At 55.1% G+C, this 18,436-nt stretch overlaps 9 protein-coding genes across 9 annotated transcripts; 5 read left to right on the top strand and 4 right to left on the bottom strand.

Annotated features, from left to right (window-relative positions):
* Window positions 1-2,629: 2,629 nt before the first annotated feature.
* PG986_012637 (acetylxylan esterase precursor) lies at window positions 2,630-3,550 on the bottom strand (the record flags this gene model as incomplete). The annotated part of the gene is made up of 4 exons (XM_066848859.1): window positions 2,630-2,806; window positions 2,866-2,948; window positions 3,021-3,129; window positions 3,197-3,550. 4 exons carry the CDS (start codon window positions 3,548-3,550, stop codon window positions 2,630-2,632), a joined length of 723 nt encoding a protein of 240 aa, XP_066695555.1.
* Window positions 3,551-4,472: 922 nt separating this feature from the next.
* On the bottom strand, window positions 4,473-5,886 carry PG986_012636 (uncharacterized protein; the record flags this gene model as incomplete). Its single annotated transcript, XM_066848858.1, has 4 exons — window positions 4,473-4,849; window positions 4,900-5,056; window positions 5,133-5,275; window positions 5,418-5,886. 4 exons carry the CDS (start codon window positions 5,884-5,886, stop codon window positions 4,473-4,475), a joined length of 1,146 nt encoding a protein of 381 aa, XP_066695554.1.
* A 784-nt stretch (window positions 5,887-6,670) lies between these two features.
* On the top strand, window positions 6,671-7,501 carry PG986_012635 (uncharacterized protein; the record flags this gene model as incomplete). The annotated part of the gene is made up of 2 exons (XM_066848857.1): window positions 6,671-7,014; window positions 7,090-7,501. The coding sequence occupies 2 exons, from the start codon at window positions 6,671-6,673 to the stop codon at window positions 7,499-7,501; spliced, it is 756 nt and encodes a 251-aa protein (XP_066695553.1).
* A 782-nt stretch (window positions 7,502-8,283) lies between these two features.
* PG986_012634 (uncharacterized protein) lies at window positions 8,284-9,039 on the top strand (the record flags this gene model as incomplete). The annotated part of the gene is made up of 1 exon (XM_066848856.1): window positions 8,284-9,039. One exon carries the CDS (start codon window positions 8,284-8,286, stop codon window positions 9,037-9,039), a length of 756 nt encoding a protein of 251 aa, XP_066695552.1.
* A 227-nt stretch (window positions 9,040-9,266) lies between these two features.
* PG986_012633 (Alpha/Beta hydrolase protein) lies at window positions 9,267-10,445 on the bottom strand (the record flags this gene model as incomplete). Its single annotated transcript, XM_066848855.1, has 2 exons — window positions 9,267-9,694; window positions 9,833-10,445. The coding sequence occupies 2 exons, from the start codon at window positions 10,443-10,445 to the stop codon at window positions 9,267-9,269; spliced, it is 1,041 nt and encodes a 346-aa protein (XP_066695551.1).
* A 904-nt stretch (window positions 10,446-11,349) lies between these two features.
* On the top strand, window positions 11,350-12,451 carry PG986_012632 (Aldo/keto reductase; the record flags this gene model as incomplete). Its single annotated transcript, XM_066848854.1, has 6 exons — window positions 11,350-11,432; window positions 11,502-11,670; window positions 11,739-11,837; window positions 11,908-11,922; window positions 11,981-12,069; window positions 12,139-12,451. 6 exons carry the CDS (start codon window positions 11,350-11,352, stop codon window positions 12,449-12,451), a joined length of 768 nt encoding a protein of 255 aa, XP_066695550.1.
* Window positions 12,452-13,083: 632 nt separating this feature from the next.
* PG986_012631 (uncharacterized protein) lies at window positions 13,084-13,845 on the bottom strand (the record flags this gene model as incomplete). The annotated part of the gene is made up of 1 exon (XM_066848853.1): window positions 13,084-13,845. One exon carries the CDS (start codon window positions 13,843-13,845, stop codon window positions 13,084-13,086), a length of 762 nt encoding a protein of 253 aa, XP_066695549.1.
* A 1,120-nt stretch (window positions 13,846-14,965) lies between these two features.
* PG986_012630 (mate efflux family protein) lies at window positions 14,966-16,469 on the top strand (the record flags this gene model as incomplete). The annotated part of the gene is made up of 2 exons (XM_066848852.1): window positions 14,966-15,756; window positions 15,803-16,469. The coding sequence occupies 2 exons, from the start codon at window positions 14,966-14,968 to the stop codon at window positions 16,467-16,469; spliced, it is 1,458 nt and encodes a 485-aa protein (XP_066695548.1).
* Window positions 16,470-17,114: 645 nt separating this feature from the next.
* Window positions 17,115-18,435, top strand: PG986_012629 (uncharacterized protein; the record flags this gene model as incomplete). The annotated part of the gene is made up of 2 exons (XM_066848851.1): window positions 17,115-17,391; window positions 18,038-18,435. The coding sequence occupies 2 exons, from the start codon at window positions 17,115-17,117 to the stop codon at window positions 18,433-18,435; spliced, it is 675 nt and encodes a 224-aa protein (XP_066695547.1).
* Window position 18,436: the final 1 nt, after the last annotated feature.

The following is an 18,436-nucleotide window of genomic DNA, read 5'->3' as shown; positions in this document are numbered from 1 at the left end:
CGGGCTCACCATTGTAGCCGATAAGCCACCCTCCCCACCGTCGCATGATCACGTACGCTATTCTGACTGGCATATCCCTAGTAGTCCTGCATGTGAGAGTGGCAGATGAGAAAACACCTGATCCAGAAGACTCCTTTTCTTATCGGGGGTTAGCCGATAAGAAACCGGAACCATGATCCCTTGCGACCCGGCCCGACAAGGTACAGCCACACTCCAGGGAGTTATCTCTGTCATTGCCTACTTATTTATTCTTGGGGAGGGATGCCTGACTTCTCGCGCTATTCAAGTAGCCATGTCCTGGCCTTACCAACCCCGCCGTCGAGATGATCAAACTGCCCCGAGATGAACCCAATGCCTTCTTCATTGGATACTCTCCCCGCCATCTGGGTAGATAAAGATACCATGGGATCGCATGCCCATCCAGCAAACGGCGCTACACATGGGGATTTTGCAAATTCTGGTCCTAAACCACGACATCAGACTCGGAGTATTTGGAGGTAGGGACCGCCACCCCCAGAAAGCTCTCATGAACATGGTGCCAGTGCAGGTAATGGGTAGACTCCCACACGTCGTTCGTGTAATCTAAGATGCTCCACAGGGACCGATGGCCACACCGACAAGGCCCCATGGAGGAAGGAAATTGGTTAGCTATGAGTAAATGACTATCACGATGTTGATGGCTTCGATCTTCACAACAGCGCTGCTGAACAACTAACCTAGCCCAGCGAGTACTCTGAAGATGGAGGTCGCCTTCAAGGGCTGGACAAAGGGGGTATCGAGAACGGTGCAGCCTGGAGTCGGGAGTTCAGAAGTTGATATCGGAGTAATAACCCAAGGTAACCACTTTTTTTTTGAATTGCTCATCATCTTGATATGTTCGATGTACGCTCTACTCTACTTGGTCCTTGTGTCCCTTGCGTATCATCGGTGGTGCCGATACCACATCGAGGGCGAAGGTCTGGCGGTTATATTGCATATCCTCAATTTGACTAAATCGATTTCTAGCCCAAGAAACTTGTAAATGGGCCCCCATGGGGTTCTCAGAGCTCCGTTCTGTGTATTTCCTTCTTTGGCATGAAGCCCCAGAGAGCCTCACATAACAATACATAGTCCGACATGCTCTCCTATTCAGTCGCCTTCTGCCATGAAATGCACTGAAAGGACCTTTCCATTGAGACAGAAGGTCTCCTGGCACCCTCCAGATTGATTGCTTCATCCAACATGCTCGGCGCCAAGTCGAGCTTGGCGGACGATAGTGAAGTACCACGGACGCGGATCTCGAGCTCGGGGAAGTAGATATGCAAGCGTTGTTTGTTTCTAGGCCGGATCTTTGCTCCTTTGTCGTCGAGATAGCTGTAGCTGGGAGTTTTATTCGTCAGCCAGGGGCGAACTGCCCGCCACCCTCGACTCACAAATCGCTGGCCAAGGGTTGAGTACACAATGGGTGACACATACATTCGGCTATGCGAGTATGTTCCCTTCGTCAAGGTCTACGAGCTCTCGTATAGCCATCAGCCATAAGAACATAGATTGTTTTTTTCATGTCGTTATTGTTCACATGGAAACATGTATAGTATATGGTTACAGTGGAGTTCTTCCTTCTTTAACCTTAGCTTTTTTGAAGGAACGTATACAAATCCCATCTACCGTATGCTTCGCCATTTCTGCTGGGCCGACTTGCTACGTTGAAGTTGCGGGACTGCAGTTTCTAGGATCGATGCTGATTGGAGCCCAACAGCAGACTCACAAGGATCTCGTGGGGCATGTCTATCGTTAGAGATGAGACCAGTCGCATGTTATATTGAACAGGAAGTGCGAATAATGTGACATGGCATCAGGCATTCACTTGCACAGTGATTTAGGAGGCTCTCGGACTTCCCACATGCCAGAAAAAAAAAAGAAACCTCACTATGTTGTCTTCGACTGAAAGATCTAGCAATACTATAAAGTTCTATGAATCCATCTAATACAACCGCGGTCCATTATGTACTTTCCTACTGCTCTCTATTCCTCGTAATGGTTGGCGAATGCATTGATGGTTGTAGATAAACGCCTTGCCCAAATGTCACCACACTACTGATCAGTAACCAGTTGACCTCCCCAATGTATTTCCCTTGTAGATGTGTCAGCATACGCTGAGGATCTTGAGCAAACCGTCCTATGCGTCGGCGAGCTTTTCTTTCCAGCGTCAAATACTTCTTCCTCTGGATGAATTCATCTTTGATTCATGAGGCATATTATAGAAAGGGGGTTCGATATTTGTTTTTCTTCTCCTAGCCATCAACCACTTAATCTAGTCTTGAATATGACGCACAGATAGTTAATGCTCCAAGCCTCTTCTGCATTTTTCAAAATGTCTGCGAAACCCTTACCGAGCTCTATGGCCAGAAGCAAGTGAGACGTGGGCACATCAAGGGGCAAAAGCGAGGACGCCGAGCAATAGCCTTGGAACAGGGGCGGAGGGGCATTCGGCCAGTACCGGCCGAAGAAGAGGAAACCGGTGTGCTGGAAGGACGCTTGCAAGAAAATATATCGACGGCGTAGTTATAAGTTTTGGCTCTGAAATATATTTATCATCCATCGATACTAGTTAGTATACAATATCTACACCTTCCACGCTCTAGACAGTTTACAGCTTGCTCTTGATGAACGCAGCCGCATCGGGAGTGAACTGGTCGAAGTACGTCAGATGCTGATTCATGTCGTTGCCGCTCGAGCACACGGGATCTTGTCCATTGCACCACGAGTGGATCTTGTTGGAGTAGACGTTCAAGCCGGTCAGCTGAGCGCCGACGCGGGGGAGAATCTGTGTTTTTCACTGTTAGCCGCCTTGTCACGCAGTGAAGATGATGGGCTACTACTTACACCAGACTTTCCGGCACCCTCGGCGAGGTTGTAGGTTTGGTTTCCGGTATGGCGGACATCTCCGAACAGCGTAACGGCCGCGACTGCAACGGGTGTTAGCGAGTGTACGCGGGAGCGCACACCAGACCTGATGGTCGGGGAGTGGGACGACTTACCCTTCTTGGCGACATCAGCAGCCAGCGGCGCCGTCTTGGCTTGCGTGCAGTTCTGGTTGGGGATGAGACCACCCGCACCGCTCAAGACATCACCCATGAGATGCGCGCCCTGTCATTTTCGGTACCATCGTTAGCCACTTTCAAAACTTAGTTAGCATCGGGTTCGAAAGGCTTACCTGAGAGTAGCCAGTAAGAACCATCTTGGAATCCGGGCAAGCCTTGGCGTAGTCCTCGACGGCCTTGAGGGCGAACGCGACGCCGGAGCCGACCGACTTGCAGTAGGCGTCAAAGGTGGCCGGGTACTGGATGTCGGTGGAGGCGCAGGTCATGCCCGCGGGCATATCCTTGCACACGGCGTCGACGAGCTTGCCCTGGCGGCCGGGGATCTCCTCGAGGGAGCCGCGCGCGACGAAGACCTGGACGTGGGTGCAGTTGGCGGGGGCCTGTCGGGGCATCGCCGAGGGCGCGGGCGCGGCGGCGGCGGCCTGGGCCAGGGCCAGGGCGGAGACGAGGATCGAGGGGGTATGCATGGTGGGAATGTAGGTACTTTGCAAAGGAGGAGGACTAGCCCGGCTAGTATATAAGTATGCGTTTATGAATGGGACGTGAGAAAGAGTGTTGTGGGTGAAAGATAGTGAGAGAAGTGAACGTGAAGAGATCCTGGAGCACGAGATCTTCAGCGGCAAGATTAGACGGGAGCAGGGAAGGAAATGGGTTTATGTATCGCTACTCAGCTGCTCCACCAGTCCAGCTGAAATAAATCAAATCAAGATGCATGCCCAATGTGCCAATTGCCAACACCAAGCTTTCCTGTCAAAAGGTGATGGTGGGATGTGCCAACATAGCGATCGGCCACGCGATGGTCGGTGGCTCCCCCACAAATCGACTGATTGGGCGCCCAAATGGGCAAGGACAGGCTGACGGGCGCCCTGCTCGGCGAGGCGGCCGTGTTTCACTTGCTTCGAAATACTACAGGTAGATTCTTTGTGGGTTTTGAGTGTGGATGGGCCTACACGGCCTAGGCTGGAAGAGGCTCATAATCGACGATGTGGTGGCCCCCTGCGTGGGGTGCAGGACCGGGACTGGAAACCGTAGTGGCTCGGCAGTCCCTGTCGCAGGTCGACAGTGGTGGAAGTTCTCGCCCGACAATCTTCCGTTGTATTTAGATAGTCTGGTCTGACGACATCCTCTCTTCACATTGAAAGATATCCAAACCCCCAGAGAAAGATATTTTGATAGTTGAGTGCCTGATTCGTAGCCTACAGCCTGGATCGTGACTTTGCTTCCTACCTACGCAATGTCACCATGAGGTCCGTGTGTGAGCAAGTCCTGGCAGGGAACAACTCCAGTCTAGGTGTAAACAGACCGCTCTCCACATTATGTTACAAGTCTCTCTCAGCTTGACTGAACGGGCTTCGCTTTTCTCCTCTGCTCAGCGTAAATATCTTCTCTTCATCGACAGGCTTCAACATCGCTAGAACGCAACGCCCTGTCGTGGGCGACGTCGTCCGCTTGTATGTGAGACGCAGACCTTTGCGGTTCTTGTAGTCGACGTCGACGTCGGCGCCTCTCTTCCTTTTCGTTATCATGATAGACTTCCTCGACTAACGTGGTCCCTGATGTGATCGAGCCGAGCACGAAAGTTCCTTCTCGCGTCACCGTCGTGGTCTTTTGAGGAGGAGAATTCTTGGTCGCAGAACCAGCAGATACAGTGAGGTGGCAGATTGTCTTGTAGATGCTCAGTTCCAATATGCCACCCCCAAAAGTCTGTCTCCTCAAGCCGGAAGGTTTCGTTGCATAGCCCAAGACGTTTATACTCGCACGGGAGCCTAGCCTGTGGGTCATGTGGTGGATTGGCAGTGGCATGGTCATGGAATACCGAGGGAAGTGTTGCTGTAGCGCTCAGAGAAGAAAACAGACTGGTATGATAGGGCTTGGCTGAGGTCCTTGACGAAGCACTTCTTGTCGGCCAAGTACGTTGTGTCGATGGCGGTGTCGATGCCGGTGCCGATATCAATACCGATGTTGATAGCGTACTGCATCCGCGTGTTGATGAAGCGATAGAATGAACATGTCCCATATGGTCCGAGTTCAAGTCTACGCTTGAAGCACCATCATGAAGAAAAGGTGGTCGGGATTGTCCCCAAGCTTGCAAGCGCGTTCGTCGTCACGAGGTGGAATGGCTGCTAAGAAGTCGTATATGTCCTGAGAACCGATCCCAGCTGACGGAGAAGAATCAGAGAAAGGCTCCGGTCCTGGAGCAATGGTTGCTTTATGGGGAGACAGTTGCGTCTCCCCATATTGCCTTGTATCCCCGATTGTTTTCGGCGTGAGCCGTACTAAGATGTCCCTGAACACATCTCTTGCAGGCGTGATGGTGATGACGGCATTCCCCACGCTGGCAGCCACCACATGACCGAAGAGTTTTGCCACCACTGGGAGACGTGGATTTGTCGCCGTGATCGCCGATCTGACGCTGCCCTTCAAACTCTGCGATGAGTCGACACTCTCCGAAAGCAAACCCTGGATAATCTAGGGGGAAATGGCTCTTCTTCACCAAGTCCAGTGCCTCTTTGCGGACTTTCTTGTCCTCTGAGACAAACATAACTGTAGGCTTTGTTTTCAGCGGTGGCTTGCCAATCATAAAGAGAGACAAGTTGACTATGGAGTTTGACGTGGAAATTTCAGCTTCCAGGTACTTAATCAGTTGTGGCCGAATGACTTCAATGAACTCTTCTCTGGCGCGGCCTACCGCGTCCCAGTAATCCACTCTTCGAACAGAGGAGATCCGCAAGCTGCCAAGATATCGGCCGATTGACGAGTCTGAGTACTGCCAGGCCTTTGGTTCCAGGGCCGGTTGGCCCATTTTTGTAGTAGCAACTGTACGATCTGTCGATGGTTCTTGAAGGCAGGGCATGCAGGTATGCTGACATGGCAGAGGGGACTTAGAGGGCATCAGCCAATAGTTCATCTGCTCGGGTCAGGCAATCTGCCAGGTGGTTTTTACATTTGTCTGCCCGGATCTTGGCTCAGAAATTCAACGTGACGGCGTTGGGCAGCAACGCAATGGTTGTGCCCGAGGAGACTGGAAGTCCGAGGTTGAAGAAGGCGTGGATGGCCGAATCTACATGATCAAGTCGTTACAAGATCTAAGTCGTTGCATCATCACGATTGTGTTGCGAGGCATACTTGCAGGGGTAGAGCACCCTCGCAGGGGTTACTTGCTTAGCCACCACTTTCCTTTGTGTAGATATTGTGCCTTTCAATAGCTCAGCACTGAGAACACCATCTGCTGCTGACTGTAGTTCAACATACTGCTGTGACGATCTTCGGAAAGTAACAAAATGCAGAACTCCCCCTTGGAAAGGTCACTTCTAGCGAGCCCAATCCCCAAGCCCACCGTCAGTGACCTCAAGAAATGGCTGTAGGGTCCTACCAGTTGCAGTGCAGTCAACCCCCAAACCGACTCGCAGCCATATTTCGACTTTTACTCGTCTAAGTGCCTGGAATACCTTACAGATGGTGGGAGAAATGTCTTTCAACGTACGCATGCAGACGTGGTGAACATCAGCGACCCTATCTTGGGCCGAGACGCAAGAGAGGACATTCTGACCTACGTCAGCTCGTTGGAAGACGATGGCTGCCAGACGATGACCTACAGCCGCTGCTACGCCGAACACTCGGTCGATCTGTGTGCCACCCTGCTGACTATGGCGGATGTCGGCGGGTGCACCTTCAAACTGTCCATGCAAGACTTTGTCGCCTGGAGTACGGGACGTCTGCACGATACGCTAATTTTGCACTTCATTGCGAAAAGATCTCTGGAGGCGCGCGATGTGAAACTGGACGGCGTCTTTACCGGGCCCAATCTAGCGTGCATCGGTGGAATCAAGATCTTCTGGACCAACAACCTCGCAAACCACTTACGGTTGACTGAAGATGATACGGCGGTGTTTATATATCATCATGCCAGTTTCCTGAAGATGTACCAGAGGTTAGTCGCATCCTTTCTATTCGAATGTAGCAGAGCTTTTACCAACGATCCTGATTTACACACGCCAATCCATAGCGTCGGCGGGACCTTATACCCCAGCGGGTTCGTGGAAGAGACCCTACGCACCCTGGCATTGCTCTTTCCGCAGAGCGACCGGATCGTGTCTTCGTGGCTCCGTTTGGCGGGCGACGACGGTCGGTCGGGTGTCGTTGATCTGACGGTGGCCAAGTGCGGCACGCTGCGATCTCGGGACAGGCGGCTTGAGCGCTTCCTTTACTGGCATGACCGGCTCGTCAATCTCAAGCAGGCCTTTGACGACGCCAAGCCCCGGACGCTCTCGCAGTGGTGGTGGGATCGTCGTGATGGGGTGCAGTGGTACACGTTCTGGGTGGCTGTGCTGGTCTTTGCCTCGACCTTGTTCTTCGGCCTGGTGCAGAGCATCGAGGGTGCTATGGAGGTCCATCTGTCCTACAAGTCTATGCAGTAATGAGGCTTTCATAATACCTCTTTTGTGTTAAAATAAGTGGATACGAACTTGAAAGGGGGAGATCTGAGAGGCCATGGAGTGCTGTCAGGGCATTTTCGCAGCCAGATTCATGACAACAGGGGCTACGATAATACACTAATCTGATACCATATCCTGCTGAATGCTGGGGATCCCGTCCGCTATCCCATATATAAGCAGCAGAGAGCATTCTTGTCTACGGGAGAGTGGACGCGCCACTTTTCGGCGGTGGGAGGTGTATGGGCCTCGAGCCACCAAGACCGTGCCCGGACGGTGCTGAGGGGCTTCCGGCCCCCAAACCCTACTGATTTCTCTTTCCGGCCTCGTCGGTCGACCGGATAGTTCAAGAACGTTAGTCACGTCATTTCTAGAGTTGCAGCCCGACTTGTATCATGCGGCAGGCAGTTTATGGCATTTCTGAGGGCTCTGGTCTCTTACCCCTTAAAGGGAGGTCTGATGTGAGGTTTATATACACAATGCTGAGGTCCTTTGACAAGGGCCATTTCCTACTAAGCACCGTAGCCCTAGGAACGTGGTGTTGTAGTTGGGCCGATATGCATGTCAGTTGGTTCTGCATGTAACAGTATATATGTACGGACGCAAGGGGTGTCACAAGCCCCGCCGGGCCAACTTCTTTTACGTAGGTATTTATTTGTGGAAACAAATAACTCAAGACTCATTTGCTATCCAACTTAAATCGCCATCCCCAAGTGAATTGACTCTCGGAAACCTTCGTCTTCTGACCAAGTCCCGTTCGAATCATCATGTCTCAACCTACCATTCTGCTGCTGCAAGGCTCATTCCAACTCCCGGAGGTTTACGGCCGACTGACTGCAGCACTGAAGAAGAAGGGCTTTCCTGTTGTCCATCCCACCTTGCCAAGCCTGTCGGGTCAGGACGAGCCAGACTTCGCGTCAAAGTCCCTCGCAACCGATGCCGACCAGGCCCAATCCGTTCTCCGTCGCTTGGTCGAGGACGAACATCGCAACGTACTGGTTCTGATGCACTCCTATGGAGGGCTGGTCGGGACCGAGGGAGTACCGGAGGATCTCAGCTGGAGCAACCGGAAGAGCCGTGGACTGGCCGGCGGGGTCTTCCACCTGTTCTTCTTTGCCGCCTTTATTCTCGCCGAAGGCCAATCCGTCCTCGACGTATTCGGCGACTCGCCCAACAATGATGTACGGCCCAACGGCCGTTTCTGCCTCAAGGACTCGAGCGTCATCTACAACGACCTACCCAAAGACGAGGCCGGCCATTGGAACTCGAAGATGATCGACCAGGCCTACGGGGTGCAGAAGACGAGACTCACTCGCGCGTCCTTCCGCCATGTCCCGTCGACATACGTCGTCTGTGACAACGACCAGGCCGTGCCGCCGCCGTATCAGGAGGCGTTCGGCCATAGCGCCGGGTCTACGGTGCGCCGCCTGGCCTCAGGCCACTCGGCCATGCTAAGCAAGACGGAGGAGCTTGTTGAAATGATCACCGAGGTGGCGCATCAAGCGGCACCTCAGGCTGCATGATGATGTATCTCTAGATAGACACGCAGAGAATAGATTGGCTGGCGTATGCCTGCTACATAGCTACAGCTCCGATTGATCAATTGAAGTCGCATACCTTGATTTGGTCTTGAAGCCATTTGCCTGACGTTGCCTGGGTACTTACTTTGGGTCATCGCCGGCCTGCCTCCTCACGCCACAGCGTGACGCGACAGAGGCCAATGATCAAGCTCCCCGTGCCCCACGGAGCCCTACGATTCTCTCTCACCGCGAAGGAAATCTCTCGCATCCCTCAAGGCGGCACATGCCTCTTCCTTAGTACCCAGGAGCGGGTACGTCGGGAAGTAGTCGTGCGGCATGTTCTCCGTGGTGTGGAACCGCACCCGGTTCCCCGCCACGTCTGCCATCTGCCTCGCAAAGAGGCTGATGGACTCATAGACGCCGTCCAGACTGCCCGCGTCCACGTACAGGCGCGTCTCCAGCGGGAACGGATGATGCAGCGGCGAGATGTAGCCCTCCTCTTCCCGCGTCAAGGGTTTCCCCTGGGGCCGGTACGCGTCTACGCCCCACTCGAGGAGGGGCACGTCGAGAATGTCGTGTCGACTTGCGACCGAGCGGCTGTATCTCTGGACGGCCTCCGCCGTCACCTCGGCCCAGGGTGAGAAGAGCACGGCACAGCCTGTATTGCGCTTATAGCGTCAGCATAGGGTGATCTCGCCTGCCGCTCTCCACCCCATAGTCGTCGGGCAGGAGTTGTCATGGCCGGCGAAAATTGAACAAGAGAAAAGAAGAAGGAAAGACGGGCCAATTTACGTACCCGGCTGCTGCAGCCCCTGAGCCGTCAGATAGCGCAGCACGGCCAGGACGAGGTTGGCCCCCGCCGAGTCCCCCATGAGGATGACGTCCCGCGGCGGCACGCCGAGGCCCAGCACGTGCTGGTACGCGGTGAGGAGGCCCTGGACGGCGGCGGGGAACGGGTGCGCGCGCGACGCGAGCCGGTACTGCGCGTACAGCACGTGGGCGGCGTGGTCAAAGTGGTCGGTCGCGAGCGCCGAGATGTTCTTGGAGTTCTCGTCGGGGGACCACACGGCACTCACGGGTTCGGGCTTTGTGGCGGTAGCTGGGGCGCCCAGGGCGCCGCGGAAGAGAGTGGCGGCTGGGGGCGCGATCAGGACAAAGCGGCCTTGTGCCTTTCCGGGGACCATTTGCCGGGGCTGCTGGTAGCGGATGACGGCGAGGTAGCGGAACAGGGCGCGCAGGATGGCCGCGCCCATGCTGGTTTGATAGCCCCATTGCGGCACGGCCCGGATTGGGGCGATGCTGTTGCGCAGGGCAAGGTAGAGCAGGTGGGGAATGTTGACGGACCAGAACCCTACCGTGTAGAGGGTTCGAAAGGGCTGAGACGACCAGATGGTGGTAGAGGAAGACATCTTGCTGGGCGGGATAGTGCCAGTGCCAGTGCCAGTGACTGAAGCGTTTGGTGCACAGTCAATGGTCACTCAGCGGGAGCTTCTGGTCAGCGAGGTGAGAGTACTGAGGGAAGGTGATGTTGGGTGGCTCTCGGGGCCTTGCCCGTCCTTAATTACCGTGCCCGGTTCTGTTGGTGCAACAATACGGCGCGGCTTGGCCACCAAGGGATGAGAATAGAATAGGCAGCATACCTGCCTGCATGGGAGTTCTTCCGCGCCCAACATCCCTCCCTAGGCCAATATTGCATAAGCGAGGCTACATTGGCACGGAATATGGAGATGCCGGGAGACTGTGTATGGAAAACATCCAGGATGTAGGCAATGTATTGCGTGTCTTCATGGGGACTACACTACCTCGGAGGAACTGGCATGGCCTTCTTACGCTGACGTTGCGTTTAAGATACACACACCTACTTGAACCCCGCATCACCGGCAAGTCTATTGGGTCACTCAATCGCTCCAATATCACTCCTTGCTTCATGCACAAGAGCCTCCAGCGCCTGGGGCCCTTAAAACGCCCCGGAGCTACAGGGCCGCTGGTACCTAAATCCCCTAAAGCGCCCTGGAGAAGTACAGATAATACGGTACTAGTACTTACTTCTTACAGTACTTAGTTTGCTCATTATATACATAACAGATACCTGAACATGAGATTATAAATTACTAAATACTTCCTATATACCCCATGCTCTTTTACCGTACCAATAACTGAGAAATAACATCTTACTCCACTTTCCCCAAGTCCCTGCAAAGTCGAAACAGCAACCTCAATTTGAAGAATTCACGGACTATTAATCCGCTTGGTTGCTTCCTTGCCTCGTTTACCATTCCCAGAGCTGCCAAGCCCCAACTCGATAAGTTAACCATGGCACCACAGGTCATATTCGGCACAACTTCCTTGGGAATGCCAATGTCCGCATCATTCCAAGACGCCGAAACTGTTAAGGAGTTGCTTCATATACTCCAGGACTTGGCCATCACGAGGCTTGATTCTGGCACGCGCTGACCCCCCAACAGCCCGGGCCGGGTCGAAATGCTTCTTGGTGAGAACGCCCAGTTGAGCAAGAAGTTCTCAGTTGATACCAAGATCTTCACCGATACGGCAACCGATGGCAGCGGCGACTTGACCAAAGACGCCATCGACCGATCCACCGTCACCAGCCTCCACCGCTTGAGACGGGAAGCTGTGAGTAATGAACGGCAGGCCACCTAGAACTACGCCGCCAACTTACTCTCTCATCCCCAAACAAACAGGGTAACGTGCTTCACATCCATCGCCATGATCCTGCAACCCCTCTCGAGGAGCAGGTCAGGAGCTTCAATGACCAGATATCACAGGGGCGCTGCAAAGCGGTAGGTTCCACCCCCCATAAGAGGATTCTATCCTTTAACAGGCACCAGACTGACAACCTGTCGTCATCAGTGGGCTGCCTCCAATGTACCCCCCTGCGATTCTATCCGAGATGCTGCAGTTGTGCGACAAGAATGGATGGCAGAAGCTCGTCTGCTACCAGATAACGCGTGGGATGGAGAAGCTGCTGCTCCCACTCCTCCGGGACCATGGTATCAAGTATAATGCCTTCCAGTATGTTGATAACGCAAGTTCCGCCTACACTACCGCGTAAAGGCTAATCTGACCGAACTACAATCAAAGGCCCCTAGCTGCCGGTTTTCTGACCGGTAAGCTGGTCAACAACGAACACTCAGGGACCCGTTTCGGAGACGATCACCCATTCGGACCTATGGTGCGTAAGCACTTTGGTGATGAAGATATGACGAGCGCTATGAAGAAGTTCGATGTCGCGGTTAAGGCTCAGGGGCTCACTCCAGCTGAAGTGGCACTCCGATGGCTAGCTCACCACTCCAGCCTGCAGGACGACGACGGCGTGATCATTGGGGCCAGTAAGCTACAGCAAGTCATCGACACAGCCGGCCTGATCCGGAAGGGACGCTGCCAGATGCGCTGATTTTATTGGTTGAAGAGCTTTAGAGTGGCGTGGAAGAGAAACGCCAACAAGAACTCTAAGCTGACCTGCTGATGCGAAGGGCTTAAAGCACCGCATCGTGATGTGAGAGGCAAGCTTTTAGTTGAGAAACGTTCGCTACCTGTTCCACAGTGTTTTTGAATATTTGGTAGCCGCGCAAGTAAAGCAGATTATGTTGTTTTTGTTGTCATCGTTGTTGGATACTGGCCCTCCATGCCTATCGGTTCCCAAACCGCTCACGACCTTGGTCCACTCCACCATGCTAGCCCTGCGGTGTAGGACTACCCTTTTGTATCGTACAAGGGCAGTGCCTTGGGCAGTATCGGGACCCAACATAGATGACGGCTAGGAGGCTCTAGGCGATATTGGCTAAGGGTACCGCAGTGGGTGCAAACTGATATTGGTCCTTGTTTCGGTGCCGGGCTGATTGAGGGAGATATGCTGCAAGGTCCAGACAAATCGCGAGCCAATCTTTTCTACATGGAGAGAATCAACAAGTACATGTAATCTGTACGGAGTGTATTCCACTAAACCAAAACGCTTACCTAACCAAATGCTATCCCATGCTCTATGCAATCTATGCTCTAACTATGTACGGCGAAAGAAATGTCTGTCTAGCAGATATCGTAGTGCTTCGTCCGCCTCCTATCGCGGCGCTGGATGCGGTACTCCTCGTCCATGACGACCTGCACCTTCCCCTTCATCAGGCCCCGCACGCGCCACTTCTTCAGCTCCTGGCCGGCGCGCACCCGCCGCACGATGGTGGTATCCGCCTTGGGGTCCGGCGCCGCCGTCCCCTCCGTGGCCGACCCGTCCTCCGTCAGCTTCCCCTGCCGGATCAGACGCTGCCGCCGCAGCCGCAGCGGCGCCCGCACCGTCAGCCGGACGCACCGCTGCGCTCCCCGCTCGCCCCAGCACGCCTCCGTCCAGCACAGAGGGCACAGGTCGGCGCAGCGGCGGTCGCCCCGGTCCGCGCGGAAGAGGGGCCGGTTCGCGTCCGTGATCAGCTCGTCGTACGTGCCGCGCGCGAAGATGTCCCCGCACGCGTAGAAGTCGTAGCATTCCAGACTTTCGTCATGCTCGTCCTTGGAGGGAGCGGCCGGCTTCCGCTTCGACGCGGGTCGCAGGTTGGCGCAGCGCTTCGCGCTCACGTGCGTGCAGTTGAGACGGCGCAGGCTGCGGCACACGGCGCAGAGGGCGGGCCGGGGCTGGCCGTCATCCGCCCCGGAGGCGTTGGATTTCGCGCCCTTGGACTTGCGGCTGCTGGTCTGGGCTAGCAGCAGCTGGCGGTGGAGCTTAAAGGCGTAGTCCGACATGCCCCAGTCGGGCAGGGCTCCGTAGGGGAGGAAGCCGGGAAGATATTCATGTCCTGACATGCTTTTTACGAAGTATAAGAAAAATAGAAATAAAAAAATGGGTTTACGTTTCTTTTCACTAGGAATTATGGACAATTGTTGTTTGAGTATAGTTAGCTTGTTTCACTGTGGGATTTCACCGCTTATATGACTTGCCATGGCTGAAAGAGACATGATATAACGATTGTCCACGTCTCTATGTCTATCGAACAATGCCTTCGCGTGTCTCTTTATGTTGGGGGGCTGTCTCGGCCGCGATGAACAAAGCATCTGAAGTAACAAAGGGGCTTCATGGCTCTTTTGTTGTCATTGTCAACTTAGCTCATTGGGGCTTGAGGCAATCAGAGGGACCAACTCAAAATAAAAACGGCTAGATGATTGCTGGCTAGTTTCGAGGGTCCAGCCACTGAGGTATTACAATAGATGGATCGATTCCAAGAGTCCGCACGTTTCCATGGTAATACCCGGTCGGCGGGCCACTGCCGTAATTCTCGCTACACCGACGAATGGAAGATGACTCTATGTCGTGCAAGCGTTCTTACAAGCAAGGTTGAACAGTTACATCCGTGGCCTGTATCATCAAGTGTGCTAAATTTATGATTTCGTAGGCGTATAAATGTAGACTGCCCGAGTTACGGCATTCCGAGGGATGGATAGAGATGTCATTACAGTTTGGCTTCTAGGATTATCAGCGATATTGATGAGAACCGTCTCGAGTCTGCATATGCAGGCAGGCTTACGCTTACCTAAGGCACCTTCGGCTGGGCTAGCTCGCGCCTTAAATCGTCCGATATCCGGAGAGGCAAAGGTGGAGCCGGCAGGACTCCCGGGAAGGCGAATCCACAAGTGGCACGACGGATCAGGCCAAACCCGCCAATGCGAGCCGTGCCCATTCAATTGGAGAAGGGATTAGCGTCAGCAGTGGAGAAGCCGAATAAATTTTGGCTTTGGTTGCGGAGGCAGGCAGGCAGGAGCAAACTCAAAGTCCCCACGAACGCAACTGTCGGTGGCCCTTCGTTGGTTGAGTTTCAACGTTGCCGAAGCAAAGTGCAGCCGTCAATTGCAGAAGGGGCTAAGGGGTAAGGAAAAAGAAAAAGAAAAAGAGAAACACTTCTCCCCTAAACCAATCGGCTTTCCGACAATGCCCCTGCAAACCGCCAATGGCAAGCCTTCAGCGCCCGACCGCAACGGTCGTCAACGGCGCCCATCCGAGACGGACGCATTGCTGCCACCACGGTCATCATCACCGCCCGACCACGACCACGACGATGCGCTTACAGAAACCGAGGCTGAGACCTCGTCGTCCGAGCTCTGGATCCTGCTGCAGTACTCGCTGCCCCTGATCGGCACCTACCTGCTGCAGTACTCCCAGACCGTCATCACCACCGCCGTCGCCGGCCACCTGAGCGCCGCCGACCTGGCCGCCACCAGCATCGGCCTGACCACCCTCAACATCGTCGGCCTGGCCACCTTCGAGGGCATGGCCACCGCCCTCGACACCCTGTGCGCCCAGGCCTACGGCTCCGGCAACCTCAAGGGCGTCGGCCTGCACATCCAGCGCATGCTGCTGCTCATGCTCGCCGCCCTCGTCCCCATCGGCGCTTTCTGGCTCGCCTCCCCCTGGATCCTCACCCTCTTCGTCAAGCAGCCCGAGCTCGCCGCCAAGGCCGGCGTCTTCCTGCAGGTCAGCCTGATCGGGCTGCCCGGCTACGCCTCCTTCGAGGCCCTCAAGCGCTTCCTGCAGGCCCAGGGCGACTGCAACGCCGCCCTCGTCGTCCTCGTCGTCTGCACCGGCGTCAACGCCCTGCTGAGCTGGCTCTTCGCCTTCCAGCTGGGCCTCGGGCTCGAGGGCGCCGCCCTGGGCCAGGCCCTCACCAACGACCTCCGCCCCGTCCTGCTGCTGGCCTACATCGCCTCGCCCTGGGGCCGCTGGTCCCACGCCTGCTGGGGCGGCTTCTCCCGCGACGCCTTCCGCAAGTGGGGGGCCCATGGTCCGCCTCTCGGTCGCCGGCTCCGTCGTCAACCTGGGCGAGTGGTTCGCCTTCGAGATCATGACCTTCAGCACCAGCTACATCAGCACCGCCCACCTCGCCGCCCAGACCATCCTGTCCACCGTCTCCGTCATCACCTGGCACATCCCGTTTTCGGTCAGCGTCGCCATCAGCACCCGCGTCGGCCACCTGATCGGCGCGGGCCAGGTCGCGGCGGCGCGCCGCGCCGCCGTGCTGTACGCGGCCGTGTTTTTGGCGATTGGCGTCTTCGACGGCGCCCTCATGTTCGCGCTGCGCAACCGGCTGCCGCGCTTCTTCTCCGGGGACGCCGAGGTCTGCGCCATCGCGGCCCGCTCCATCCTCGCCGTCGTCGCGTTCCAGGTCGTCGACTCGGCCGCCTGCGGCTGCAACGGCATGCTGCGCGGGCTCGGCCGCCAGGGCGTCGCGGGCTGGGTCGTCTTCCCCGTCAACTACGTCGCCGCCGTGCCCCTCGCCGTCTGGCTCTCGCTCGGCGCGCCGGGGCTCGAGCTCGTCGGCGTCTGGCTCGGGCTCGGGCTCGGCGTCGCGGCGATCGCGGTCATCGAGCTCGTGTATATGCGCATGATCCGCTGGCAGAGCTGTGTCGAGAGTGCCAAGTCGAGGGAGGAGAGTTAGAGTCGGAGAGGGGGCAAGGAAGGAGTTGGATATATAATGTTTCGGGGTTTTTTTTTGGCCAAGAATGAGATGCTATTTTCCTTTTATCTTCTGTAAGGCTTCACGATGACTACGATCCCGAGGGAAAATCTAGAACATTTAGACTGTCGTTCAATTTGGTGAAATGTTCTTCATGGATGGGTGTCTTGTACTTAAATATGATACAGCCGTTTTGTATATACCTTCTAATACACACTGTTCATGCAGTGCCATGCAGTGCCATAAACTATTGCTGTTTTCATCGCTTTTGCATACCGCAATGTGTAGGGGTAAGCAATGTTGCGATTCACCGTGCGCGACGAACAGAGGTGCTGTAGTTTTGAATAGCATATTTCACATTGAGCTCCTTTTGTTCCAAAACGAAGACAGGACAATAGCAGTTCCCGACAAGAGCCTTATATACAGCATTCGCCATCATGCTGGTGGTTTGACTTTTGGGACGATGAGTTCCGTGTTCGGGCAAACTCTTTGTCCTCATCAAAGAAAGCCCTCATGACTTGATTTCGTCAATGCCGCCATTTACCAGCCGCAACCTCAATCTAAGCGCGCAACCTGACCAGTCCTTCTACCAAATCAGTTGCGGTAGACACATCGTGGGGAAGTCAGATGGACCACACGTATGGCGATGAATTCCAAAGGCCCAGCGGCAAACGGCCCTTGACCGCGTTCCAGGTCACTGAAGATATCGAACCACCCAAAAAGCGCCCCTCCTACGGGGAGCGCCTTGCTCTCCGGGTACGGGAGTGGCTAGATCTGATCCCGGGCTCATCGGCAACCGGTCCGGCTGGACGCCGCGAGACGACTACCGGTAGAGGAGGCTTCCAGGGGAACGGTGACACCCCCCTTTTCTCAGTGGACACCGAGTACGAGCCACATCAGCGAAGTACGCACTTGTTACAGTTGCTACACCGGCATCACTGAGAAGTTGCTGGTCGAGAAGGCGGATTACAGGCATCGGCATTTAGACGGGAACAATATCATCTACGCTCCAGCTGGATCTGGGCCACCTGTTCCAGCGACTGTCTCGGAAGCATGCGACCTTTTGCAGAGGCCCCGCGATGAGACAGAGCCGTCACGTGAACAAGTACTAGAAGGAGAGTGGTTTTCGACACTGCTAGAGTTTCAGGAAGATGGCACAAGGGGATACGAGCTTGAGGCCTGGTTCAGGGACTACGTATACCTATCGGGTGGAGCCCTTTATAAGGCCGGGGGCCGTTCGAACCTGGCTGTGTTCTCGGGGGTGCCGCTGCTGGTAGAGTTGCTGTACCGCAGCCAGACATGCTGTATGGCTACGACACGATATATCATCGGATATCGCCATTTGCCCGACTCGAGGACCACGACTGCGAGGGATTGCACCCGAGCATCGCCAACGTGGCAGGGCCGCACGTCGGATTTCCCTTTTTCGTTATAGAGATCGCATCCGGTGGCCCAGAAGACGGGGGTGGCCTGTGGGTCGCGATCAACCAGTGCCTCGGGGGGCCGCCACCTGTGTCGAGGCGATCAACAAGCTGAACCGGTTGATCCAGGAGCGGGGTGGGCCCCGGGCCCCCAAGTGGACGATGCCATCTTCAGCATCGCTGCGAACCAGTACACGGCCGAACTGCTCGTCTCGTACCTTGCGTCCGATAAAGACGGGGACGACTGCTACTACACGAGACGGGTTGCTAGCTTTCTGCTGAGCGATCCAGACCACTTCATCAAATTCCGCCGATATGTCAAGAATATTGTGGATTGGGGGAAGGGCCATCGATTGCGGCAGATCCTGGCCGCGCTTGATTACTTGGTCGAGTTGGAAAGGAAAGAGGACGAGGCAAAAACAAAAGAAGAAGACAAAGCCACGACAGAAAAAGAGGAGGCCATGACAAGGAAGGAGAAGGAAACCATGGCAAACAGATATAACCTAAGACCTCGGCGCAGGAAGTAAT

The sequence above is a fragment of the Apiospora aurea genome, assembly GCF_038362705.1.
Source record: "Apiospora aurea strain CBS 24483 chromosome Unknown utg000008l_segment0_segment0, whole genome shotgun sequence".
In the NCBI taxonomy this organism is placed as follows: domain Eukaryota; kingdom Fungi; phylum Ascomycota; class Sordariomycetes; order Amphisphaeriales; family Apiosporaceae; genus Apiospora; species Apiospora aurea.
Note: the sequence above shows the minus strand (reverse complement) of the source record. Positions and strands in the feature narration are given on the sequence as shown.